Source organism: Castor canadensis, chromosome X, assembly GCF_047511655.1.
Source record: "Castor canadensis chromosome X, mCasCan1.hap1v2, whole genome shotgun sequence".
In the NCBI taxonomy this organism is placed as follows: domain Eukaryota; kingdom Metazoa; phylum Chordata; class Mammalia; order Rodentia; family Castoridae; genus Castor; species Castor canadensis.
In genome coordinates this window covers 114410581-114438565 of record NC_133405.1, presented here as the reverse complement: position 1 = coordinate 114438565, position 27985 = coordinate 114410581, and the positions used below count along the sequence as shown (strand labels likewise).

General features: G+C 37.3%; 1 protein-coding gene across 19 annotated transcripts in view; it reads right to left on the bottom strand.

Annotated features, from left to right (window-relative positions):
* The window catches only part of Dmd (dystrophin), a 2168746-nt gene that overhangs the window by 134875 nt on the left and 2005886 nt on the right, over positions 1 to 27985 (bottom strand). For 15 of the 19 annotated variants that reach the window (XM_074062730.1, XM_074062731.1, XM_074062740.1 and 12 more), the window contains one exon: positions 806 to 867. In XM_074062730.1, coding sequence (XP_073918831.1) covers positions 806 to 867 — 62 coding nt within the window. Of the gene's footprint in view, positions 1 to 805; positions 868 to 6622; positions 6793 to 27985 lie in introns of those variants that run through there. The other 4 variants (XM_074062745.1, XM_074062748.1, XM_074062746.1 and 1 more) reach the window with 2 other exon arrangements.

Below are 27985 nucleotides of genomic sequence, written 5' to 3'. Positions count from 1 at the left end.
TATGTTTAAACATACCATTCCCTCGGGCTTTATCACATTAACTTTAAACCCAAAGAGATCAGCTCATGAGGCTATAAACATACCCATTCATAAAAAGGCAGACTTAAAAGTAGAGAGGACATGACTTTTTTGAATTAAAAAACAACTAGCAATAAGAAACCTAAGAGAATTCATTTAAAATTAATCATACCAAGTTAGACAGACAGAATGAACTGTCAAGTGTTAAGAGAGATTGGTGTTTTCCCCTTATTTGTATGCTGTGTGCCTGTGCAAAAAATTCCAAATTCTAAGGGGGGAAAAAAAACCCATCAGGTTCTCACACAAACAGCAAGGAGAAATCATTTAAATGATCACACTGATGCACCAGACAGGCTTTAGAAACTATAAACACTGGAAAGATGGCAGAAAATTCCTTTACACAACATTCCTGATTTGGCAAAAGCCATCATCTTGTTTCACACTGAAGAAATCAATAAAAATAACTTGAAACAGTTTTCTTTCTTTGTGGGGAAAAAACAAACCTGCCATAAATTGCCAGTGTTTTTCTAATCTTCCAGGCAGCAAATAAAACTCCAAGGACTATTAGGTATGTTGAATTTCCAGGAATCAGTCAAATTCTAAAAGTTATTTCAAAGAAATCTTTGAAAAAAGAAAGTTGATTATCAACTTGGAACAAAAAGTTGCCATCGCTTTCAACCTTGAAGCTACCTACTAATATATTTATACAACAAATGATTAGTATAGTATAAACTCTACTAAAAGTCATTTGTCATTTAACCTGAAGGAAACATGGTCATGTCCTTACCTAAAGACTGGTAGAGCTCTGTCATTTTGGGATGGTCCCAGCAAGTTGTTTGGGTCTCGTGGCTAAAACACAAAATATAAAGACAGACTTTAGAATTTACAATGGGCAGAGAAGAAAAGGGGGAAAGAAGCTTACTTTTGAATCACTTGGAGCCTTTACTTCCAAGGACTTCTATAGAGTAGTGCAGACTATTTATCTTGCAAGCACAGAAACCCCGTCTTCGTTTTCAAAGGGAAAAGCAACATGAACATCATTCTGTTCTAGAATGTGTTTCTCTTTGGCACTCATAAATTGACTGCATTTCTGTTACAATAAATTGACCTTGTTATGTAGTCATTAATTGAAGATCTGGATTTCTTCATCCGTCCAGTGTGGAACATACAGAAAGGACACCGACGATTGTTATTCAACTCTATCAAAGAGATACTGGACAATAGTGTCATAACTATAAATCACCTCGCTTCTCATTTGTTTTCACCTCCCCTCTTTTCCATTACTTTTTCTTCTCCATATCCAGATCTCATATCTGTGACACCTGTATTCCATTGCAGCTTATATATATATCTTCCCTCTTTCTATTACTTTTAGAATGGCTTTTAAACGCAGTACTCTATACACCATTCCACCTCTTCCGATGTTTACTTGGGCCTGAATGAAGCATTCACAGTTCTCCATTTCTTGAAGTGTGGTTGCTGGCTATCAGCTCCTGCCGCAAAAGGAACAAAACACCTTTGTTCCTCATTCAATTACATGAATCAACCCAGAAGAGATAACTACATATGCTTTTCCTTACTTTGGCTCACTACATAAATCACCATAGCATCATATTTCCAGTTTTTAGGGATTACATGACAGGGTTTAATAAAGTAAAATGCAGTTTGGAACAATATTTCAGTACTTATGTACTAAGCCTATTTAGAATCTTTTGGGGGGAAGAGTGGGAGTAAAGAGAGGAAGAATAATTTCAATTTGGGCACCTGAAGGGGACTCAAAACTAGAGGTCTCACACACACACAAAGAGTTTGGAGAAGTAACAATGTCAAATGGCCTCACCATAGGTTTTGAATTTTAGGGCTCTGTTGCCCTACTGGCTGTGAAATTTGGGGCAAGCCTCCTTACCGGGGATAGAGTTAAAATACTGACATAGAGAACTGACCAGGTACCCTTTGATGCTCAATATGTGGCCATTTTTGTTATCGTGTAACTCCCAAATTACTATGCATTTAAAAGCATATTAATTGTATTAGTTGATACATCAACTAAACCTTGTATTAGTTGATGTGGATGTAACTGCCTAAAAACACCCTTCCTACAGAACAAAACTACACTCACTGTGTATTGCCTTTATTTTAAAAAATAAGTAAAAAGGAGAGTAGTTTGATAAATCACAAATCTCATAAAGACATTTGAAAATTACCCAAACGGTACCACTTCAAAGACCACCCGTGCTATTTACCATTCAGTGATTGGTGAAAGCTACTGAAATCAATTTGCAAGAAAATGTTTACTTGGGAAGGGCTGTCTTGCTCTCTTCCAAATATGTTCATTTTTGTTTTACTTTTCCACAGAAAAAATTCACATTAGAGGAGTGCCAACAGGGGTTATCAGTTGAGGTTATGTAACTGGGTGACATGGAAGTCTTTAGAGGTTAGAGCAAGAGATGTCATCCATCCTTTAAGGGGTTTCAGGAAACCCCATGACCAAACGGGTTTATGATCTAGAGAAGGGATGGGCGAGACTGGTACTTTATATGCACAGCACAAGGAGGCTGCAGCTTGCAGCTTCATGGAAAAAGAGTGTTACTTGTTCTCAGGCGTATTTTAGCTCAGAAAGTGATTGTGCACACCAATTCCACACACAAGAGAGACCATCCTGAATTCAGGCCTCCTTCTTTTCCAAAAGCCATCCAGATGTGACCATCAGGGAGGAAGGAAGGGAGAAGAAGGGAAGAGCACCTGTGCATGTAGGCACAGGTTTGATGTGTAGAAATAATGCCCATCTCCAGGATATTTGGAGGACTACAGCATCTTCAATGGATCTGCAGAAAACTGTTAGGCTGAGATGATAAACCTGATCCAACAGGGACAGAGAACCACCCTGAAAAGCCACAATAAGGAATGGACTTCAAATCGGAAAAACATAAGAAAGAAACTTGTACCAAATGCAATTTTTTTTCCCAGTATGGGGTTTGAACTTAGGGACTCACACTTGCTAGGCAGGCACTCTACCACTTGAGCCACTCTGCCTACCCTCCAAATGCAATTCTATAAGGAGTGAGAAGCGTGAATACAATTTACAGGGCAATTCCACATAGGGAGAGTTAAGTGTAGTTTCCCATATCCAGAAAAAAATCTCATGTCTGACAACATATCTATATTGCTACCTTTCTAAGGAATTTATTCTGTAGTTTCAAATTATGATAAGGCCTTCAGAAATTATTTTTTAATCCATCAGTCCACAACAAAATTGAACTTCCCTTTCCTGGAAGATGAAATTGCCAGTCCCTATCCCATCCCTCGAGTGATAAGATACTTGTCTTTAATAGGCACTATTCTACTATTTACCTGTGATTCTGGGGCATTTGAATAACATATATTAACAAACTCCTCAAATAATTCCAAAGGTCAACCTTCTTTTACTTTCTTCCCCTCCAACAACAATCCTTTTATTTATTTATTTATTTTTAGGGTATTAAAAAAAACCACATTTTTATTAGCATATGACAGTTGTACAGGGGGTTTCTTATGACATTTCCGTACGTACGTACATGGTTCCCTGGTTTGGTTTATCCCCTCCATTAATCTCCCTCTTTTCCCATTCCCATTCTTTTTTTTTTATTCATATTTGCATACAATGTTTGGGTCATTTCTCCCCCTTCCCCCAATCCTTTTATTTTTAAGCAATACAAAGCAGCTAGAAAAACACATCTTGTTGTCAACTGAAAACCTGTACTGAAGGAAAGAAGTGAGCACAACTGGAAAGAATAAAGGATGTGACTAATCCCAAAACTAGAAAAATCATCTTTTAACCATTTAATGCCAAAAATGGTTGGCAAAATAGACGAACCAAATATTCCTTTCACCGCATGTGGGAAATTTCTACCTGTGGTGAACTGAAGCCCTATTGTGACATACTGAAGCCCCCAAATAGACAGGGAAGATGAATATGGACTGGGTAAAATGGTAAACACCAATCTGCACAACTGATTTCTATCTTATAGAACAAACTGATGCGGAGGTTGGGCTATGATCAATTCTGATTTCATAGCTGTATTTCTGACTCTGTGCTTGTCGTCATAAAACAGTACGGAATTCTCAGTAACTCTGTGATAGGCAGCTCACACTGCCTATAGACAATATGAAAAAATATGCTGTGCACTTTACTTTCCACATTGGAAACACCCTCCAATGTGTAACCAAAGGGGAAATTCTGAAACCTATTCACACAATAATGGGTACATCTTTTTCAGCCTTCCTAAGAACAATGATGTTCAACACAGATCACAAGTCTATATGTATATTAAAACAGACACTGCCTTCTTAAATAATCCTTCAAATTCTCTTCGAATCTTTAAGAAATGTTATTGATTTTGGCCCTGCTGATTCCAAAGCCTGGTATGAGATATGCTTCTCTGAACAGTCTTCAAGCTAAGATTCCCCCTCCCTTTTTTAAATGTGAACAAACCACAATAATCTTTTATCCTTTTATTTGAGACCATGGTGCAAATTAAAATATAAAATCATTGGCTATTACAAAAGACCCCAGAAACACCTACTTGTCAATAATAAGAAATTAAATCATTACTAAGCACAGGGCTGACCTAATTTCCTACCATACAATTTAAATTTTCTCTCACCTTCTTTAGTTTCAAGTAGTGTGCAAGGTTATTATAACTGCCTCAGAGCTGTTTCTGCTGTCAGTGCTGGAAAATCAAACTTATTGGAATTGCTTTTTTAGTTTCTTGAAAACAAACATTAACCACCTATAAAAAAATAACAAATATCTACTGCTCTCACTGAGGAAATGGCAGTTGCCTAATTAAAATAAGATTTCTTCTGCTACCACTACCAGTTATTTGGTACTGAAAATATTCTGAACAGTTGCTTTTTAAAAAAATATATAAATATATCTTTCCACTACTTCCCAGGGAGGAAACTAATCACTATGTAGTGATATAAAAAAGGTAGTGTTCTCTTGCGATTTGCAGAGGCTTAATTTGGCTTCATATATAATCTGGAGCCCATTGATCCATACACACAAATGATTTCCCTCTAATCTGGAGATCAGACTTTTTCTAGAGGAACCTTGGCCTTTGCCATGCTGAATTGTTGAACTTGGCTTGCATTGCTGAACACTGACTGGCAGGGTGGGGATGGGAAAATATATTTTAAAGTTTCTGCTACTGTGGGGAAGGGGCAAAGGGGGCACGGTGTCAATCTAAGCATCCAAAATCCTATTCTAGTTCCCATTTCTTGTTCTCTGGGATATTTAACATTTTATTCTGTTTGGCTCAAGCCAGGGCAAAGATGATTGCCTTGGTGGCTGTTCCAGCTGTTACTTGTTCTCCGTTCTATTTGCTTTTCAAGGTTTACCTCCTACCCACCCTCAACTTTGGCCAAAGCAATTTCACTTCAGGGTCGTGTCCAATCCAAGATCAAACAATGATGACTGAAACCAATTCCATGGTGATCAGGGGTCAAAGACCTTTCATATAACCCTGTTGTTTCATTTGCTCCTCTCGCTTCTCCACGAGCAACTGTCTTCTGCAAAGAAGCTTTGGAACAAGGAAATAAAAATATCTAGGCAAATAAGGAAAAAAAAAAGAAAAAGAAAAAGAAAGGATAATAGGGGTGATAAGGAGAGATGACAGGGATAAAGAAGCACCGGGTCCAAGAGCATATTGGTCGAACAATGCAGATTTCACTTAAAAGACTTTGGTTCCACAATTAAATCAGATGAATGGATTTTTTTTCATGGTTTTAAAGCATTTCGTAATTAATACTATGCCTCCCTCAGGCAACTAAACTACAATTTAAGGTTCAAACTTAACTTCAAATTGAACTGAGATAAGGAAAGTGCTCTGCCCTTTCCATTGCCGTGATCAGACTGGGAATGAGAAACTTTGCTTGAAGATAAGCACAGATACCTGGAGAAATAGGAGAAAAGGACACCCCCGAAAAGACTCCCCATACCCCAGAAAGCAAAAGTCCAACCAACCAACCAAACAAACAAAAAAACCCAAACCCCCAATCCTTGACGTCTAAGCTTTAACTGATTTTTCTTTCCTGATTTAAGTCTTGAGGGATGAAATGAGCACAGGCGAAAACACAGCGAGGGGAAATATCAGTTGGAATCCTCGGACGAAATCAGGCAGAAAGTTGACCTTTTGGCACTTGCAGTGCAATGGAAGGTAGTACCGCGCGCCCCCCTTCCTCCGGCGAGGTCGAACGCCGATTTAGGAACAAGCCGGTCTGGCTCGCGTCCACACCGGCAGCCCGGAAAGGAGCAAAAAGCTCCCTCGGCCCCAATCCCCGCGCGAGGAACGCGCCGTCCCCTCTGGGCACAACAAGAAATCAGCTTTTTCCCTCCGAGCCTGTCCCAAAACCCGGGAAAAGGCTGCCCGCGAGCCGGCGCCGGGGTTGAAGACCCGGGGACGCACCTGCAGCGTCGCCGCCGGGACCCGCGGGAGAGATGCCTCGACGCTGGGGTCCAGCCGCCGTGCCTGTCCAAGTTTTGGCTGCCCTGGCTCGCCCCCTGTTCGTGCCACAAGTGTACCTGGGAGGCGATCAAAGAGGGCCGGGGCAGCGATCCACTTACCCTTTGAGCTGTTCCCTCATGGCTGCAAGGGCTTCGCGGCTGGGGGCGAGTGCGAGCGGAGGAGTGAGCTTTCCAGAGCTGCCGGGCTCCCCGAAAGTGGAGCGCCGCCGCCGCCCAGGCTCGCAGCCGAAAGCACTGCGGAGGAGCGGCGCTGGCTGGCCGGGCGGGCGAGCGGGCGGGACGGCCGGGGAGGGGGCGCTGCGGGCATACGGGGCGGGGCTGGGCTGGGCTCCGCCCCCACCTAGGGACCAGGGAAACCTGGACTCCCTGGGACTAGGCAGTTGGGGCTTTCAAAACAGAAAGAAAAAAGAAAAACCGAGAGCGAGAGGAAAGGGATTTAAGGTAGACTCCGGAACCTAGAAGCCACGCACCGCTCTGCTAGCTCCCCTTTAAAACCTTTAGCAAGACTACTTGTTGCTAAAATACATGACCTAGGTGCTAATGACCTCATCCCACATAATTAATGTGTGGGCTTGGAGTTTTTCTTTTTAGAAAATGAAAGAAAAAAATCACAGGCATGATTCTCCCCCGCCCTTCCCCCTCAATTGAAGATTGAAGTGGTGGAGCAATAAATTAACGTTAAGATCCTCCTGGGTTAAACGGGATCCTTAAGAAGCGTTTTTACTTGCGATATAGAATGGGTCTCAAAACGTAGTCCCAGGACTAGCTGTTTCACAATTACCTGAGAACTTCTTAGAAATGAAAATCCCCAAAAGTCACAGTCCCGACGTACTGAATCAGAAAGTCTGGGCATAGTTTAGTTTGAAAAGCACCTTATAGACTCTCGAAATAAGACACCACTACCAATGGTGTTGGCATACTTTGGCCTTTCATTATTCTTTCAGGAAAATCTAAAAGAAACTTTTCCCCTCCCAATGAAACAGTTTATTCGAAAAGTTACTGGGCCTGGATGGTTCAATGTGTCTCACCTTAAAGTCTGTAATATGATAATACAGGTTAACTACAAACAATTATTTCAAGCTTGGAAATATTCCCAAATGAAGAAAGCTTTCATTAGGAAAAGAATTTTCCACATTCTCCACTTTATATCTTAGAGTCCAAAGAGTATCTGATGATAAACTCCCTTAGTGACCTTTCTTGTCTATTTTTTGGTTTCCTTTTTCTTTCCTTTCTTTCTTTTTTTAATCTTTCATCCATTTGCTTTTCACTCTCTTTTCTGGCTGATTCATTTCACTTCAGTCTCTGGTTTAAATGCATTCCCCTTTCTTTTTAAATATTCTTTTTTTTTTGTCTGCATTTTTTCCTAGATTGTTTAGCTGAAAGGATTGGACACATCAATCTCCTTTACCGGATGCTATAGCCCAGTAAAGAGGCAAAAATAAAGTAGGGAACAAAAGCAGAAGTCATGTCAACTTTCTTCATTACCTCTGACAAACCAGATAAAAATGTAAACATTATCACTAAAGATACATACATGTAAGTATGACTGGTGTTGCTATTTTAAAGCAAATATGAAGCTGCTTCTGGCATTTCACCTCAAAAATGGAGCCTTGTGCTGTCCTTTAGGACTTTTCAGTTACTGAGCTGTGGCAGCAGCTGCTATTACTGTCTGAGGGGGGCGCACTAGGATTCATTTTGAGTGAGGTTGTCCCTTGGTCTAAAAGTAGATTCTAGGTTTGCCCCTATCTTTATCTGGAGTAGAGGGATTAGTGTCCTGTGATGAGGAAGTAATGGCCTTTGCAGTTAACCAGTGACAGTAATCTCTATGTCAGTGTAGAATATCACTTAAATATTGTTTATCTTTACTTCAACGAAAAGCTACAAACCTCACAGCATGAACCTTTGTAAGTATTAAAACTCAATCAACTAAGGATTTGCGACACCCATGTGGTGAGACATGTTGTCATTCTCTTTCTTCCCTGTTTGTTGTTATTGTTTATTGGTTGGTTAGTTGGTTTTACATGTTTAAATTACCAACTCAAGGGCTGGGGGCATAGCCCTACATTCAAAGCCCAGTAACCATCCTCCACTATACATACCCCCAATTACCTGCTCAAGATTTAGGAGTTCTGATAAGCTTCTCTAAAATATAAATGCTAACGCCTATTTTCTCAGTGTTTAATTAGAAAACTACTAAGAATGATTTGTCGAGGGGGGGAGAGGGTGAGAATGGAAAATAAGAAATCATTATTCAGATTTTTTTTAATTTGACAGATGGCAATCCTTAAAAATACATCTTTAAGTTCTTTTTTAGACTGTAGTTATAGGCACTTGAAGACTTGTTCCCAAATCTTGATGTCATTTTAGAAAATAAATACTGAAAGTATTATTAAGAAATGACATGGGCATCACACTGTTTTGTTGTCAATTTCAATCACATTGTGAATTTGGCTCATTAGGGAAAGATAGAAAAGAAGAGAATTGATATATCTTCATTTTATATGTATATTATGTAGTGATACCATAAATACATTAATTGCTTAATGATAGTAGCTGTTTTTCTTATTATATTACTTTTGGTGGTGCTGGGGATTGAACCAATGGCATCACACTTGTTAAGCAGGTGCTCTAAGAATAAGACTGAGCCATACCCCCAACCCCTCATTATCATCACCATTATTATTAATGCTATTATGAACATTTTTACTGCTTTGATATGAACCACCACGGATATGAAAAGAACCTGGAGTTCTGCCATCAGAACAAAGTTAAATTGAAATCCTGACTCCAGAACCAGAACCTACTATGAGCATGAGCTACATGTTCTCAACATCACAGCTAGAACATGGTGGCGCAAGGATTGCAACTAGGGAGTCTGGCTCTAAGGCTCATGCTCTTATATGCTGCCATGGACAGATAACGACCTCTTTTATTGTGGGAAAGGTTTCTATTTTCTCTAGTGTGTTCATAAACAATCTCATTGATGGCTAAGAGTAAAAGAGAGTAAATTTTCTGGAGACGAGTAAAAATGAATGAGCTGGGATGAGGTCAAAGAGGGTGACCCAGTAAATTTTCCTATAGACAAAACTCCAGTCTTTGAATCACTTAAACTTTGCAGGTACCTGAGAAAAATAAGAACTTCTCTGACCTAAGAGACTGTGCTGACTATTTCCCCATTCTCCCCTCCATCTCTACTCTGTCCTTCTCTACTCTGCTGTGTGCCCCTAGGAGATTGGACCTTTATGGAGGGCATCAGTCAGGCTTTCTCGCCCTTTGATTTCCTTTTGCTTTCAACCAATGGGAGGCCATGATGAAAGGCCTAGGGAAGAAGATGAAAGGGCAGAGCAGAGTGACAGCAGGGTATTTATTCCTCAGGCTCCCTCCTGCTGGCTGCTGGCCTGGCAGTGGCTGAGTTCTTAGAACAGCAGCCACAAGTTTTATTGGGCAGTCCTTTCCTACACTCCTGGAATTCTGCAGGTGCCCCAAACCATTCCTTCCCCTTGTGCCTTTGGGTAAGTATTTACCATACCTTGTCCTTGCCCTTACTTTGCTCAGACCTTTGAAAATAGCCTTTTCATTATAATGTCTTCAAGTACTCCTTTAGAAGGTACCATCTTTTTCTCCTAGAACTCCAACCAAATAGGGACATAGCCAGCCAAAGCCACCCTCTGGGACAATTGACTGGATGTTGAATGGGATCTACTGATAGATGACAGAGCCCCAGTGCTCTGCTTGGCCTTCAGAAAAAAATATCAACATAGGACTAGAGAGGAGGACAAGTTTAAAAAAAAAAGGTCTAGTATGAAAATCCAGAATTTGGCCTAAATCCTGAAAGCTTTAGGGGAATATTTTAAAGATGATGGAACTTAAGCATGAGTGTGGCTCTGCCGTATTTGTTTTTAGAAAAATCACTAGAGTTGTTGTGTGGGGGCTAGATTGAAAGAGAGTCTAGAATTATGAGACCAGGCACAAGGCGACAGCAATATGAGGAGGATCTGAACTATGGCAGTGGCAGAGGAGCATAGGATTCATAAAACAGGGTCAAAATTACAGGAGACTTGAGAGTATATGAATGGACAAGGAGAAAGACCAAGTGTCATAGTACTCAAGCTTGGCTACCCATTGGAGTCACCTGGGGAATGTTTAAAAATATTCAGATGCTTGAGTCCCACCACTCTGAGATTCTGATTTGGTCAACAATGCGCATTGGGACTTTTAAGGCTTTCTAGATCATTCTAACATCCAGTCAAAATTGAGGACCATTGTCCCAGGATGACTTCCAAAACTGGATGAGTAGCATTTAACAACGTAGGAATTTCAGGACAGGGCAGGAGTTCATGGGAAAGATAATGAATTAAATCTTGAACCTGCTGAGTTAAAGATGGTAGTGAGATGTAAAAGTGGAGGGTTCTACCCAGGAGGCAGCTGGGCATCGCAGTCTCCAGTTCATGGCGATGTCTGGATTGGCACTATGGATTGGAAATGTCAGTTAGGATCTCCTGGAGGGTGTGAAGGGCCAAGGACAGAGGCCAGCCTGCTTCTACCTTCCAAAAACACACCTTTTTTTTTTCTTTTTAGGTTGCTTATGGTTTCAAAGTTACTCCGATGTTAACAGTGTAAAAATGAGGAGCAGAATATGAAAGGAAAAAGGACAAGGAATAATTTGCACTGGGCATGGACCAGAAGATGGCCCTTAAGGGGACTACCCTCTAAGGATTCAAGAGTCCCTCTAGCTCCAAGAGTCTCTATTGTGAATTGATTTTTTTCCCTAACCAATCTTAAGAACAACCTGCATCATTTTATAAAAATCCATTCAAAATATAGGCATGGCTTCCAGTAAGTATAATACATGTTTTATAGTAAAATGTCAACATTTGGGTATCCAGTGAACACATAGGAACTCCATGTTTCTCTTTGCATTGTATAAGTACTCATCATGGACAGTGAATCAGACATCTAACAAATGTTTACAATAATGGTGAATCATTGCCAGTTAGCGCAAATACCATGGCATGCTAATTAAAATATGTATAACAATGCCTCTAGATCAATCTTAGACCAATATCTTCTGGATAAGATATGAACTCCAGCCAGTTCACATTAGCCAGCAAGCAAAGAAGCCTCTACATTCAGACACAGAGCACTTCACACCCACACAAAAGCCTATTTTTCCAGGCCCTTCCTCTGCAAAGAGGCATGGTAAGCCAGGCTGAGGAAAGTTCCCTGAGCCAGCTGCCATCTAAACCAAAGATTTCACCAGACAGGTTCCAGATAAAGTCGAATTGTGCTTCAATCTCATGCAGTTTTCATTTAATATGATTTCTCAAAGCTTTACAGAGCCACCTATATCAAGCTGAACATCTAAAAAGATGTGAAGTTTAGCATCTTCCCTAAATAAAGCCACACTTCATTAACCTCACAGGCTGCTAGTTGCTTGTGGGAAAGAATTCAGCGTGCCTATTAGCCTGCCAGCTACAGCACTACCCCCTTGTAAGAACCACACCATCCCCTGCTAAAAATGGATAACTGGTTAAGATGGTTCAAGTGTATCTGACTACAATATTCCCGGTCCACCTTAACAACAGCTCTAAAGCTGTAACTATTTGTCTGCCTTTCCCAAGTGATTGTGCCAAATTACAAAAATTTCAAAACTAGGCAGAAATTCTGACACTCTGCATAATCTCTCTTCCTCTTTAGCTACAAATAAGGCTTTGTATTCGATTAGACTCACAGCAGGTGAAAACCCCAATTAGTGAATTCATTCTGGGGCCTCTTTCTACCTTCCACCCACACACCACACTTCAGAAAAAAATAGGGGAAGTCATAGTCTTTTCTCAAATCACAAGTAAATTAACTCTTTGGTCTATCCAATGAAGAAGAAGAATTTTTACTGGAAAATGGAGGGATGTTGGAAGTTTGCTTCTTCTTCACTCCATACTGTTATGTTGTGTGTGTTTGGCTGGGGGTACAGAAAAGTCTATTTTACCAGACTTCATTGGGTTTTTTTTTTCAAACCCTCAAATGCGCTCACATTTTCAAATTAATCCAAAAATTACAGTTTTTCTTTCTAACTGAAAACCCACAATGCCAATATTATCTAAAGAATGATTAATGGACAGTCTGCTGCAAGAATTACTTTTAAGTTACGTTCTTATTTTGGTGTATCTGAGGTGAGAAAAATATTAAATTTTAGTTTAAACAGTATGTTTTGGCCTTAGGAACTATACAACGTCTATATTTCATACTTTGTAAATATTTATTTCTCAAAGGAAATTCATCATTGAGCAAGGATAGAGCTTTGGTTTGAACATTCAAAACAACTGAGACAGCTTTAGTTCTTAGAGTGATTTACTTATACTTTGTCAATTGCTTCTCTGAAAATAATTCACAACTCAGTTTTATTTATGATCATATGATTTAAAAAGATCAGTTTTGTCTTTTTTAATTGTTTTGGTCTTGTCACTTTTCTTGAAACAAGTCGTAGGACTTATTATCCACAAGAAAATACTGAACATATAGCAAATAGTAATGTAGCTTTTAGAAGAAATCATCTGTTACTGTCAGAGGTTCATTCCATTTTCAGTCTTTTTAATTAAAATGCAAAGTTCTACATATATGCCTGCATAAATTACCCCTTTCTGAAATAGTTGAATTTTATAAAAAATGTTAAATGCAAATCTACACATTATTAATACTTATAACTTGGTTCTTGAGACTAGGAAAAAGTAAACAAAGGAATTACCAGTCAATTAAGTGAACAAGGAAGTCATCCTAAATTGAAACAGATAAGGAAGATGTAATATTCAAATGCTACAGATGAGGACACCAGTTTTTTTCCTTTGAGATGAATATCTATAAGAATCATATTCTATCAAAAGCAGCTTTCTTAATCTTCAGCAAACATAACTGTATATAATAGCAAAAACATTAAGGCGAATGTTCAGTTTTGCCCTTTAGAGGTAAGTCACTTAACCCTTTAGGGTGAGTCACTTACCCCCTTGAGAGCTTTTGTTACTTCATGTGTAAAATTCAGATGATACTGCACTGTATCATCTGAATTTTACAGATTTTGACATAGTGTGGGTCAAAAATCACATAATGACTCTGAATTGCATTTGAAGCCTGTGTTGATGCAAAATTGCCTTCCATACATGTATGGTTCCTTAGAAGAAAACCCAGAGTGTTTGGGAATGCTGTTAAAAATATAGCCCAAAGCCAGGCGTGGTGGGGCACATGTGTAATCCCAGCACTCGGGAAGCTGTGGCAGGAGGATCATGAATTGAGGTCAGCCTGGGCTGTATAGTAAGACTGTCTCAAAAAAAAAAAACGGCACAAAATAGATTTAGCACTATCATTTTAACTTTTTATTTTAGATTATTGTATGAAGAAAAATGATTTTCCTTCATACAATAAGAGTTTCTGTCCTTCCTCTTCAGCAATTTACAAAAGAAATTCCTCCCCTTTTTTTACATTTAAGAAGAAAACCAAGTAGGTAAAGTGAGATTTTTTGCAAGACAGATCAATAACCATGGCCTAAGATATGCATAAACTTCACACCATTTGCTATTGTTCTTTGGGTCTGATGTCAAAATGTTGATATTATTCACACATGTTAAAAAAGATGTACTCATGTTCATATTTTCAAATAACAGAACACTGTGAGATAACAAATGAACACTGATTTGGTAGAGACAGTGGGAGAGAAAGTTCCCCTTGATAGAAAGGCCTCTTGGTGGCAGGCTTTGAATAGCCAGCATGTGGTAGGAATTCCACACAAACATAGACATAGACATCCATGAAAGGGGATGTGGAGGGTGTGGGGACTCAGCTCAGTGGTAAAGAGCTTGCTTAGCATATATTAGGCCCTGGGTCTGCTCCCTACCACTGAAAAAAAAAAGCAGGGTGGGTTGTGGTAGGAATGGAAATACAAAACAACATTATCAATTAATGATATACGGAAGACTGAATATTGTACTCCGACTCTGCCTTATTTTGTTAAGGCATTTTTTAATATGAAAAGGAAATATGAATTTTTATTTATCCACAATTTCTAAGAAATGTTTTTCAAGTGCTGCCCCCCCAGACTGTTTCTCTATTAACTATTCCCCTATATTAATTTCTTTAAATGGTGGCATTCATAGTATATTTATGGAATACTTGCAAATGTCTTTGCTGATCATTCAAACTCTTCTCATTTTCTTTATGGGTTGTAAAAACTGGGAGATGACATGGGACTGATGTGAAAATACATAAAAATTTCTACATTGTTATCAGGTTCCCCTTCTAGGGGTACTCAGCTAAATAGGGCCTTGTCCTTAAGTGGGGAGAGATACATATGTGGTCAAAATAGTATCAGTAGGATTATAATAAATACAGAAATAGAGGGAAAAAACAAAGGTAAAAGGGAAAGATGATTAGTTAAACCTCTTGGGATTAGGGAACATGCATTTCAATTAAGAACTAACTAGGTTTAAATCACCAGATTTCATGTGTGTTTTTGTTAGTGTATGATGAGCTAAAGCAATTTTCTTAAATTGACTCTGAGCTAATCTCTCATATTAATAATTTACAAGGCACAGATTTTAATGTTAACATACTTCTGTATTAAAACATTAGTTTATGCTTTTGAGGAACTTAAAAAAGTATCAGGAGATAGTGAACATTATATCTTGGGAAAGCTAATTGGCAAAAAATACTAACAGCTCCCATTAGGATACCAAATCACTTTTTTTTGAGGTGAGGTCTCATTATGTTGCCCAGGCTACCCTTGAACTCCTGGATTCAAGAGATCCTCCTGCCTCAGTCTTCTGAATGTTGGGACTTAGGCTTGTGCTACCATAGCTGGCTTTCAAATCACATTCTTGAGTTAATAGTAACATCATCTTAGTACAAGAATCTAGGTCCTCATGACTTGACCTACTCTTATCCCTTAGAAGCTGGCTGACAAAGAATTGAAAGCTTATTCTCATGTAATGGACAGAATTCAATTTCGGGTGGGAAGAAACAGGGATGAAAAAAGAGTGGAGATCAGAATGGGAAAGTATGCTCAGGAGACTTACACTATGGCAGCTAAGAGAGGATGAAGGCCTGAACTAAAAGAGTAGCACTCAGAATTGGTTAAAAAAAAAAAGGCTGAATTGGAGACAGGTGATAGGTTACAGGATAAAATCAATGCTACTTTTCAACTAATTAGGTATGAGGGCTAGAAGAAAGGGAAGAGTCTGGGATTTTTGAAAATAGCATCATTAGCCATGAATTCACATTTGGGTATATACTATGTATTTACACCTCACATTGCTTCATAATGGTTTTAGGGCAACTCTAAACAATGCATAACTTTTAAAATTTAGCAGATATGGGGTTGTGGGTATAGCTTAGTGGTAGAGTACATGCTTAGTATGCATGAATGCTGGGTTTATCCCCAACACAGCAAAACAACAACATGAAGCCTATAGGTTTTCTGGATGCCAAAGCAAAAGCAGACTTATAAATGGAAATGTGATCTATTTTATTATTTTGATTGCTGGTAAGGAAAAAGGAATAGTTCTTTAAGTGAAGCAAAGCAAAATTAAGTTCTGGATAACATAGGTTGAAGAAAATTAAATTAAGTAAAATCATTACAAGGATTTTCAGATGGGAGATAGTGCATGATGTCAACTTTCAGCAAAATCCCATCAATAGTTGTCTTTCCAATGCCCTTTCATATAAGCTCAGGATGTGATGTCAAAGGACAACCTAAGTTGAAGCAGTCTTGTGGGGCCAAAGCAAAGTGGTCTAAGAATGCAGCTTTCTGATGGCCCAGCCAGAAATAGAGATACAATCTGGTACAGTATTTTTTTTTCTTTCTCTTGAAGGTTGAGAAAAGGTTCTAGTTTTCTTTTTACCAAATAATGAATCCATTTGGGAAACTCTATAATCTCAGCATTTAGTGTAAGAAAAATGTACATGGTTGATATTCAATTTATGTTTGTTATCAGAAGGATGACAAAGCTAAAAAATAGATGTAGTTCACAATATAATCATCAATATAATCTAATAAAATATGTATATGTGTATAACTTTAATGTGATATTGATGCTTTAATGTAAATTTTAATTAGTAAAATGATCAAGTCTTAACCAATACCAATTTGATTAACACTATTGTCAATCAACAACAACAACAACAACGATAATAATAATGGCTAAGGCTGATGGACTGCTTTCAAGTCGTAGGATAGAGTGCCTGACCAGCAAGTATGAGGCCCTGAGTTCAGCCCTCAGTGCTACCAAAGATAATACCTGCTATTTACTGAGCACTTAACATGTTTCACATACTGTTAGAGCTTTAGACTCAACAAGACTATGAAGAGTTTCTATTCCTACCTTAATTTTCCAGATGAGAATATTGATGGACCAAGAAGTGAAGAACCTTGCTCAAGGTCGCATAATTAGCAACAGACAAAGTGGCAGTGTGGATTATGTCTTCACCAGTCTGTTATCCTGCTACAGTGTTTTTCAAACTGCAGGTCATGAATGGTTAGCAGGTTATTGGTTTTGATTAGTAGTATTGTTTTTAAGGAACTAGAACCGAGTGGAAAATATGAGAGTATTATATAGCAAGGATAAGAAGCAATGCTCTGTAAAACTTTTCTTTTGATCACACAAACATGAACATATAGAGAAAAATATAAATATGGAGATGTGGGTGTGGATGTGTGTACTGGTACTGGGAAATATATAAAATATATTTTTTACAGTGTATTATTGGTCAAAGAAAGGTGAAAGCTACTGAATCTGCAGCATAAAGAAATGAATGGACTATGCACCTACCACACAATGCTGCATAATATAATTTCTCTACACTAGAGTTTCAAAGTAAGTGAGGGGCAGTCAGTTTGCAGTCCTATTCCCTTGTTAGGGCTGGAGCATTGCAGGTGACTAGAGTGGGATTAAAAGATTCAGCAGGGGAAATAAGTAGAAGAGAAGCTAGTCAAGTCTGATGACATAGCCACATAGGGAGCTATAGGGAGGAGAATATGCTCCAAGTTTCAGGGGTATCTCCACTACCAGCTGTTTGTTTGGGTGACTGGTAGTATACTAAGAATCACTCGGCCTTTTCTTTTTCTTCCAAATGGCATGGTGATATTGTCACATTGCAGAAGGAGAAAACATTGCTGCTAAAAGTATTGTGAAGGGGAGTAACAAGTAGCTTACACTACTATATACAACTGCATGTTGTCTGTCTGAGCAATACACTTCAAAACATAAACTGAGAAATAATCCTTCTGTGCTGAGCTTGCAGTGAGACCTAACAGGAAGCCCTTGCTAGTGTGCCCAGGTCCCCGGGTTAACAAAAAATTGGCAAGTTGTACCTGACAGAATGGTAATATTTTAAGGCTGGATGATCTCCATTCTACTTAATTCATCCTATAAGTGTTTGGGAAATTTATCTGAATAAATGTTCATGAAGACCAATAATGATTATGCCTTAAAAAAAGAAAAAAAACGGTATTCTTATATAATTGTAGAGAAACTTTAGACAGTATGGCCATGGGAATATCAAACATATTAAGAGGAAAAATAACAGCTTTAAGAACAAAATTCTTTTTTCAAAAGAATTTGGCCCAAACAATGTATACACATATGAATAAATGAATAAACAATAAAAAAATTCTTTTCAAAAGAGCGTCCAGTTATGACATTAACCAGAAAGGAAATCACAATCTTGCTTCAGATTTAATCACATCAGCATTTATTAAATTTAATATAGTAATAAGTGTTAATTACTATATTTCTAATAAGTATTTCTTACATTTGAAAATCACCAGACTGGGCTGGTAGAGTGACTTAATGGGTGCCTAGCCAGCTGGAGGCTCTGAGTTCAAGCCCCAGTGCCACAAAAACGTCATGAAAATCACCAGATTATGGGGGCTGGTAGAGTGGCTCAAGTGGTAGATTACCTGCCCAGCAAGTGTGAGTCTCTGAGTTCATGCCCCAGTACCACCAACAAATAAATAAAATAAAATCACCAGATTATGAATACTGTATTAATACCTTTGGATATGAAGCTACAACCAACTTGCCTAGTAATGATTACTCACAAAGCAAGAATTTTAACAGCATATCTCTTTTTTGTTTAGATCTAAGTTCAGTCTTCTCAGTTCTGTAACTTCTCCCCAGTACCTTTGGATATGGCCCCCTTCCTAGTATCCAGATCCTTCATGTGACTTTGTTAGCTTCTCCCATAATACAGTGGAGTCTTTCCCCACTTTTTGTATCTGGAATGACCCTAAGACATGACTTGCTTCAGCCAATGAACAATACCAAACATGACATAAGCAGAAACCTGACAAGTCTCCATATGAAGAAGACTGTACTAGCATGTTGGATGATGTGTCAGATAGATCCAATTGCATTTCTTCCTAAATGATAGCCTCCTAACCATCAGACATGCAAGTCAGACCACAAAACCCAGCAAAGAAGAGTACAATTGGTCCACACCACAAAAAATGGCCCAGTTTACCCATCAAATAGTGAGTTAAAATAAATAGTTTACCCATCAAATAGTGAGTTAAAATAAATAGTTGTGATGTTATAGAGTTGGCAAACTCATGGGCCAAGTCATAGCCTGTTTTTGTAAGTTTCCCAGCTAAGTATAATTTTTACACTTTTAAAAAGCTATAATTTTAAAAAATAATATGCATCAGAGATCATATGAGGCTTACAAAGCCTAAAACATTTAATCTCTGGTCCTTTACAGAGAATGTTTGTTGACCCCCTGTGTTAGGTCAGTAAGTTTTGAGGTGATTTGTTATGCAGCAAAAGATAGGTAGCTATACACATTTACTCTCAATGAAGAATGTTAGAAACTAGGACTTTCTCACAGAATTCGGTTGAGATCTTATAAGTTTGCACTTGGTACTTGTCCTGTAGTTTCTTATTAATTAAGATAACACTTAGAATGGGTAGAATGAACAAATTCACATAGCCAACAATTTAGTAATTGTTAGATTGATAAAAATCTACAATCTAATTTGTGGATTACTAAAATTCCAACCAGGGAAGTTGTTTTTATAGTGTGCTTCTCAAACACAAGCTATTTTAAAGGACAGGTAAAAGAACAAGCACATAGTTTTCAGCAGCTTTATTAAAAACATACCCAAACTAGAAACAACTGAAATATCCACCAACATGTAAATGTACTAATAAAAGGTAGTATACAGATGCAGTAGAAAGTACTCTGCAATTAAAAAGAAACAAATTACTGATTCCAATGTACTGGGATTCATAATCACTATGCTGAGCGTAGGAACTCAGAGACAAAAAAACACTATGTGATTCCATTTATAGAAAATTCTAGAAAGTGAAAACTAAAATATGGTAACAGAGAGCAGATCAGTGGTTGCCTCTGGTCAAAGGTGAAGGGAAGAATGGCTTGCAAAGGAGGCACAAAGAGGCTTTGGGAGGGCAAAAACAGACATGAAAACCAATGGATCAGAATAGAAGACCCAGAAATAAAGCCACACAGCTACAGCCAACTGATCTTTGACAAAGGAGTCAAAAACACTGGAAAAAAGACAGCCTCTTCAACAAATGGTGCTGGGAAAATGGGTGTCTACCTGCAGAAGACTGAAACTAGACCCCTCTCACCCAGCTCAAAAATCAATTCTAAGTGCATCAAAGATCTTAATGTAAAAACCTAAAACTCTGAAACTGGTACAGGAAAAAATAGGGAAAATCTGGAAGATATAGGCATAGGTAATTGAAGACAGCATAATGAAACTCACCAACCACTGAAAAAGAGGGGGAGGGGATGAGAGGGAATACAATGGAGGGGGTGAACATGTTCAATACATACTGTACAAATATTTGGAATTATCACAATGAAACCACTAGTATTATTAGTGTATGCTAATTCAAAAATAAAATTTAAAAATTATTTGCAACTAAAAAAAGAATAGAGTACTTTGATTATAGGAATGGTTTCACAAGTACACATCTTTCAACAATTAGTGACTTGTACACACTAAATGGAAACAGTTTGTTGTGTGTAAATTACTCTTTAAGGAAGTTGACTTTTAAAGGATTTTAAAAACATTTGCCCTAAAATCAAATGTAACATTCAAAAATGTATACAATTGGACAGAAAATGAGGTGCAGTACACAGGATGTTTATATAAGTATAGGACAGATCTAGGTCATGCTGTCAGTTCCCTTCTGATTAATTCAGAAAATATCAAAACATTAGATTCAGAAGTGACCTTAAAGGGTAATGAATTATATCCTGTCATCTAATACAGAAATTGCCTGTAGGGGTAAGACAGTCATTCTAGCTTTGAATATCTACTGTACAGGGAGTTTTCTGCCTTTCAAGGAAGTTGATTCTACTTTTTAGAAAGCCTAATTACAAAATATTCTTTAATATTCAGTTAAAATTTGCTTTTCTGTGGTCTCCACATATCTAGCTAAATCCATTCTCAGGTTAAAGCAAGAAAAAATAAAGAATAAACAAAAAACTTAACTAAAACATAATAAATCTTTCTAACTTTATAAATATTTGGGTCTCCCTATTACATTTTCCCTAATTTCAGTCTTCTCTAAGCTTTGACGTTCTTCTGGGTTTTTTTCATATCATATGGCCTACAGACGCTTGCCTAGTCTACTACCTTTATTCCAAAACTGAGTAAGTGGGACAGTTACATCCCCTGCTTTGCCACTGTTAATGTTGTCTTTAATGGTTGTTGAATTTTAGTTTTGTAAATGTCACATCACACTTTTTGTTCATGCTGAATTTGTGGATTAGTAAAAATCCAAGGGTTTTAAAATATAATCTGATATTAATAAAGGTCTCTTCCCTCCCATGTTTTTACAATTGATTACTGGAGGCTAAATGTGTGATTTATGTCTTATTTAAATATGCTTTCAAATTTCATATTGTAATAAGAACTCATCTCCCCCCTCCAGTGATGGGGATGAAACCCAGGGCTTTGTACATGCTAAACATATGTCTACTACTGAGCTTTGTCTCAGCCCTCAAGAACTCATTTGGCTAACCAACTTACATCTATTAGAATTTTGATATTATCATTTAAAGTATTAACAACTTTTGCCAATTTCAAATGTATTGATAAGTTTAGCTGGTATACATAACCCTTCCACTAACAATTAAGAATGTACTGTGGAGATGGCTATTATTGTACAGTAAAGAGACTGAAATGGACACTCAGTGATCTTCTTGGCATTCTTGGACTACAGCAGAAGACATGTAGAGACAAACAATCACAATTTGGTTAGAAAAGTGCTGGTTAGAAGGTTCTTTCACTCAGTCCAGCCAAAGAGGGTTCACAGAATTAGTGATGAATGGGCAAAATTAGCCAAGTGAGGTTTTTAGGCAGAAGGTTGATGTAAGTGTGTGACATGGCAGCAGAAGAAATAGCCATGTGTAAAGGCATGGATATCATAAATGTAGGGCCACAGACAGAGATTCTATTATTGCATATTAATCCAGATCTATGAGTTGAGAGTCTTTAGATGTCTTTGTTTAATCAGCTGTAAATTTGCCTTAATATCCAGCCCACAATTCTTCATCTTATACCCAATGTTGTCAAAAGAAAACTTGAAAAATGTGCTATAAACACAATGAACAACAGGTGTTGGCGAGGATGCGGGTAAAAAGGAACCCTCTTACACTGTTGGTGGGAATGTAAACTAGTACAACCACTCTGGAAAAAAATTTGGAGGCTACTTAAAAAGCTAGACATTGATCTACCATTTGATCCAGCAATACCACTCTTGGGGATATACCCAAAAGACTGTGACACAGGTTACTCCAGAGGCACCTGCACACCCATGTTTATTGCAGCACTATTCACAATAGCCAAGTTATGGAAACAGCCAAGATGCCCACCACTGACGAATGGATCAAGAAAATGTGGTATTTATACACAATGGAATTTTATGCAGCCATGAAGAAGAATGAAATGTTATCATTTGCTGGTAAATGGATGGAATTGGAGAACATCATTCTCAGTGAGGTTAGCCTGGCCCAAAAGACCAAAAATTGTATGTTCTCCCTCATATGTGGACATTATTAGATCAAGGGCAAACACAACTATGGGATTGGACTTTGAGCACATGATAAAAGTGAGAGCACACAAGGGAGGGGTGAGGATAGGTAAGACACCTAAAAAATTAGCTAGCATTTGTTGCCCTTAATGCAGAGAAACTAAAGCAGATACCTTAAAAGCAACTAAGGCCAATAGGAAAAGGGGACCAGGAACTAGAGAAAATGTTAGATCAAAAAGAATTAACGTAGAAGGTAACACACACTCACAGGAAATTAATGTGAGTCAACTCCCTGTATAGCTATCCTTATCTCAACCAGCAAAAACACTTGTTCCTTCCTATTACTGCTTATACTCTCTGTTCAACAAAATTAGAGATAAGGGCAAAATAGTTTCTGCCTGGTAGCGAGGGGTAAGGGGGGGGTAAGGGAGGGGTGGAGTGGGTGGTAACGGAGGGGGTGGGGGCAGGGGAGAGAAATGACCCAAGCCTTGTATGCACATATGAATAATAAAACAATAAAAAAAGAAAAATGTGCTATAAAATCTTAAGATACACTGTCTATAACAGTGTTCTCATCTATCAAGTGGCCATAACAAAAATAGAAATGGGGTAAATGTGCATGATGAATGTACAGAGTATTATGCTGATTCCCAGGAACATGTTATTTTAAGTATTTATTAAATTGGTTCAATGCATGCTTTCTAGATTTTATTAACATCATGCTCATTGGTTTGCGATTTTTAAAATTTATCTCATTTTTAAAATGTCAAAATAGTGCTTTCCGATTTCCTTAAACCACCTCCTTTCCATGTTTTTATAAGCCTATCATCAATGGCTCACGGGTGGAGGAATAAGTTTTATTGCTGTTAGGTAAGAACATACTCCTGTACAGTAGAAGGAGAGGTTGTGAACCCAAATAGATAGGCTGAACATTAGAATCACATGGCAGCACTTCTAACAAATTAGATCTCTGAATTGATATCATTTTATTTTACAAAAAAATTATATGAGTTAAAAATTTCCATAAAATAGTCTAGAAAAAATCTCATTCCTATAAAATTTTAATATAACTTTGGTTAGATTTATGTAATTTAAAAAGCCAGAGGCTGGAAGTGTGGCTCAAGTGGTAGAACACCTGCCTTGCAAATGTGAAGCCCTGAGTTCAAACCCCAGTAGAGTCAAAAAAAAAAAAAGCTCAAAAGCCAAAATATTTTCTTAAAAATTGATTTGAAAGTTTCAACTGTATTGTTATTCTTTACTTAATCTGTGGCTTTCAAATGAATTTATGACCTTCAGTAGAGAAGTAGTTCCCCATTTCTGACATATAAGACTCACAGTGATGGGCTTAAGAAGAGTTGTATTTGTTGTGTTGCATTTTGGTTGTTGGTTTTTAGTTTGGTGAGCAAAGAAGATAATATACCTAGTTTCTTTAAGTCATAGAGCAAAAATAATATAATATTTTCTGAACTCTCTGAGATTTGAAATTTCTGAGATTTGCATTAACAAATCTCTAATTTGTATCACCTACAAACCTCCCATATTTTGGTAGATTCTATCTAGAGCTAAATAATTGGCATATGTTTATACTTAATTGTAATTAAATGCACTGCTGTGTATATAAAACAGACTTTGCTTAAAGTATTTATTATAGATGAAATATGATTATTATATTTTTTATTGTGCTAGGTGGCATTTACAAAGGTTCTTACAATGTATCAAATATATTTGAATTCACCCCCTCCACCACTCTCCTTCATACCTCCTCCCCCAATACCTGGAACAGTTTCAACAGGTAACATTTTTGCATTTACATATACATGTATACATTATTTACACCATATTCATCCTCCTATCCCTTTCCCCACCACCTCCCCCCACCCACTGGTGCCAACCCCAGATTATTACATTTGCGAGCAGACCATTGGTGGAAAAGTGGTTAATAATTTCTCCTTGCCTCGACTTTTCTACCCTTTGGTGAAACTGGTTGTATTTCAAGATTCTGAATGCTGTACTAATGAACACTTTAATGAAGCTGCATCTTTATCCTTGGCAAAATGAAATGTGTTACCTAAGACCAATAAAGTCATTCAAGTTTCAATGACGAGCAACTGTAAATGTTAAAAAATATTCATTATTTATTATCCATAAATCCAATAACTTTTGGCAAAATAGTTTTTACAGAATCTTTAGTTATGATAGCTTTTCCTCAACTTTGCTGCAAAGTGCCAATTTTTTCTAATATATAATCAAGGGAATTTTGTGTCGAGAGGGAAACTTCTTATCTCTGTAAAGGACATGTAGAGGAGAGATAGGGAAAAACAAGAAATATCATGCACGAGGATTAAGTGTGAAGGTATGGAATGAATGGATATCAACCATTATTTTAAAAGACTTATCTGAAAAAGAAAAGATGTTCTTTGAATCAAGTGAAGTCAGATTTCCAATTTTAGAATATTTCCAAGTTTAATAATAAATTCAGCACTCTGAAAATGAAGGGAAATTCACATAATACCTTTAAGTTCTTTTGAATAAAACTGGTTCAATGGTTTTCTTCTCAAATCTTATAACTTCCTATATTACTCCATCTATCAACTTATGTTTTAAACTTTTCTAACTAAAAGAAACTTCAACAAACTTCAATTATAATAAACTTAACCAAATTTTAGGTAAAATTCCTTGGTGAGGCCAGGCACCAGCAGCACACACCTATAATCCTCGCTACTCAGGAGGCAGAGATCAGTAGGCTCATGGTTCAAAGCCAGCCCAGGCAAATACTTCCCTGAGACCCTATCTCAAAAAACCCATCACAAAAAGGGCTGTGGAGTGCCTCAAGGTGAAGGCCCTGAGTTCAAACCCCAGTTCTGCAAAAAAAAAAAAAAAAAAACTCCTTGGTAAAACAGCCAATAGGGTTTGATTAAGTTGTGGCTAAAATTTCATTTCTTTACATAAAAATCAACAAAGGCTTAACAATGCAAATACAGCAAAAAAAAATCCTAAATGGTAATAATGGTTATATTTTTCACATACTTGGATTTATATTTATGTATAAATGAACCCAACAAATTTAAATCTAGGATATGAATTCAGACATCAGAGTAGTGAAGAAAGCTAAAAATGTGGCTAAACTTACTTACTTGCTCCTTTGAATTTAAAAGTTTAAAAAATTAAATATTTTTTCAGGCCAAGAGTTTTCTCTCTTTTCTGAATTAGCTCTCAGAAGCAAGTGTTACCAACTTGTTAGAATATTAACTATAAACCAGGCATGGTAGTGTGCACCTGTAATCCTAGTACTCTGGAGGCAGAGGAAGGACAATCACAAGTTTGAGGCCACCCTGAACTACATAGAGAGAGCCTGTTTCAAAAAACACAAAAAATAACAACAATTAATTATAAAAGTTTTATATTGGCACAAATATTGATAATGTGGTCTTCATAACTACTTGGCCTGGTCTACATTTCAATTTAGTCATGACTTACTCTCTGATATGAGAGTAATGTAAAGAACCAAAAATATTATGTTGAGAATTATAAAACATATAGATTATACTTTGAGAAGAGTTTATGTATAGAGAGACTAAAGAAAATAAAAATATCAAGTACACAAAGTACAAATTGTTTTTGCCTTACCTAGGAATGGCAGTGCTGTTAATGACAGCATGGTAACAACCTTCCTCCCAAAAACAATAGCTAATCATGAGATGAACCTGCTCAAGATGCCTCTGTTCAGCTTCCAGTTGGAGAGACAGTTATCTACAGATGTTACTTGTATTACTTTTAGTTATCTAGCATTACTTTTACTCCAACCCAGATATTTGATTTACAGTTCCCAACAAGGGTCTGCTAATAAAGGAAGAATAGAGAGTAAAAATAGAACTATTCAGAGGAGCCTGGAAACTCAGTCTAGCATTTAGTGTATGTTGAGCCACAGGGAACTCAAAGGTCAATTGGGTATCACTTCTTTTCTATTATTGCCATGGTGAATGATCAAAAAGGAAGTGTAAACTCTTTCTTCAACAATCATAGTAAATTACGATAATTATAACTATTTCTTATGATTAAGTTGTGTTCGTTTTACTCCAGTAACCCTTAAAGAAAATGCCAATCCCTTATACACACACATACAGATGTATATATATTTTTGTTTTCATCATCAGTCTCCTCTTTCCCCTCTTATACCTTGCTTTGGAGCTTACTGGTGCCTTGCATTTCCAGTCGTTTATCAAAAAGTGTAGACAGATTTTAGCTATTAAACCATTCAGTCTGTCAATCTATGTGGGAAGCACCCTCAGTGTCTTTAAAATGCTGTTCTCAAACATTTAAAGAGGGCCATCTGCAATAAGACTGATCATTAGATGATGATAAACAGTACTGGGTCACAGATGGAGAAAGTAATAGTATTTGAGAGCCATTTTCATGTTAATGTTACAGATTACATATTAAAGAAATGTGCCAGTAATGAAGCAAAAAACAAAGAGGGCCATTGGAGAAGAACAGTTATGCTACTGAAAGCAATGATATAATAAGCAGAATGGCTCCAAGCCATCTGCTTTTAAAGCTTACCCTATTTAGGTTTATTGTTAGGACCATTCCACTGTCCATGGAGGTGCTATTCTGAGATAACGGGGAAGTAGGCAAAACTAACATGAATTAAAGCATTGTCAAAAAAATTTTTAGGATAGATTCTCCCACCCCCAAACAAATCTAAGCTCCCAAAGAATATCTATGGGATAACGTAAATTTTTTCTCTAGAACTTGTTCTTTTTTGTCATGATCTACTTTGGGGACTTAGTATTTAACTCTACACCCCCTTCCCTGCAAAACTCCTCCTATTTTGAAAATCTTTTCTAGGGCATTAAAGGAAGTTATGCCAACTCAAGACTTAACCTTTTTTCATAAAAAGAAGCAAGATTTAATCTCATAGATGCTTGTGAGTGATGAGACAAAACTTGCAGCTAGTTATCACTTATAGGGAAATACATATTACATATAAACATATATAGCCATATAAATAAAAATAAGTTAACAAATGGAGAACATACTGGAAAGATCTCAATTGGTACCTTTCTAACACCACCAAAATATGTGCTACATGACTAGTTGAATGGAGTTAATTTTTCACATTTGTAACTATTTTTAAGTGTTTTAAACTTATGTACATCACGACTCTGAAGAGACTAGAAAAGAATAAACTATGGGACTCACAGCCTTAAAAAGATTCTTTTAGGCATTGATTTTCATTAATGCTTTTCTCTAAAATGGTTTCAGTCTTTGTGCTTCCAAAATTAAAACTGTATCCTTAGGTTTTGCAATTGGGATCTTGTAAGGAGATAAAGAGGAAAGAAAAAAGTTTATGATTCAGGGGTGTAATAAACTCCAGCTGGCATATCATGAGCCTAGTTATGTCAAAATAAATAAA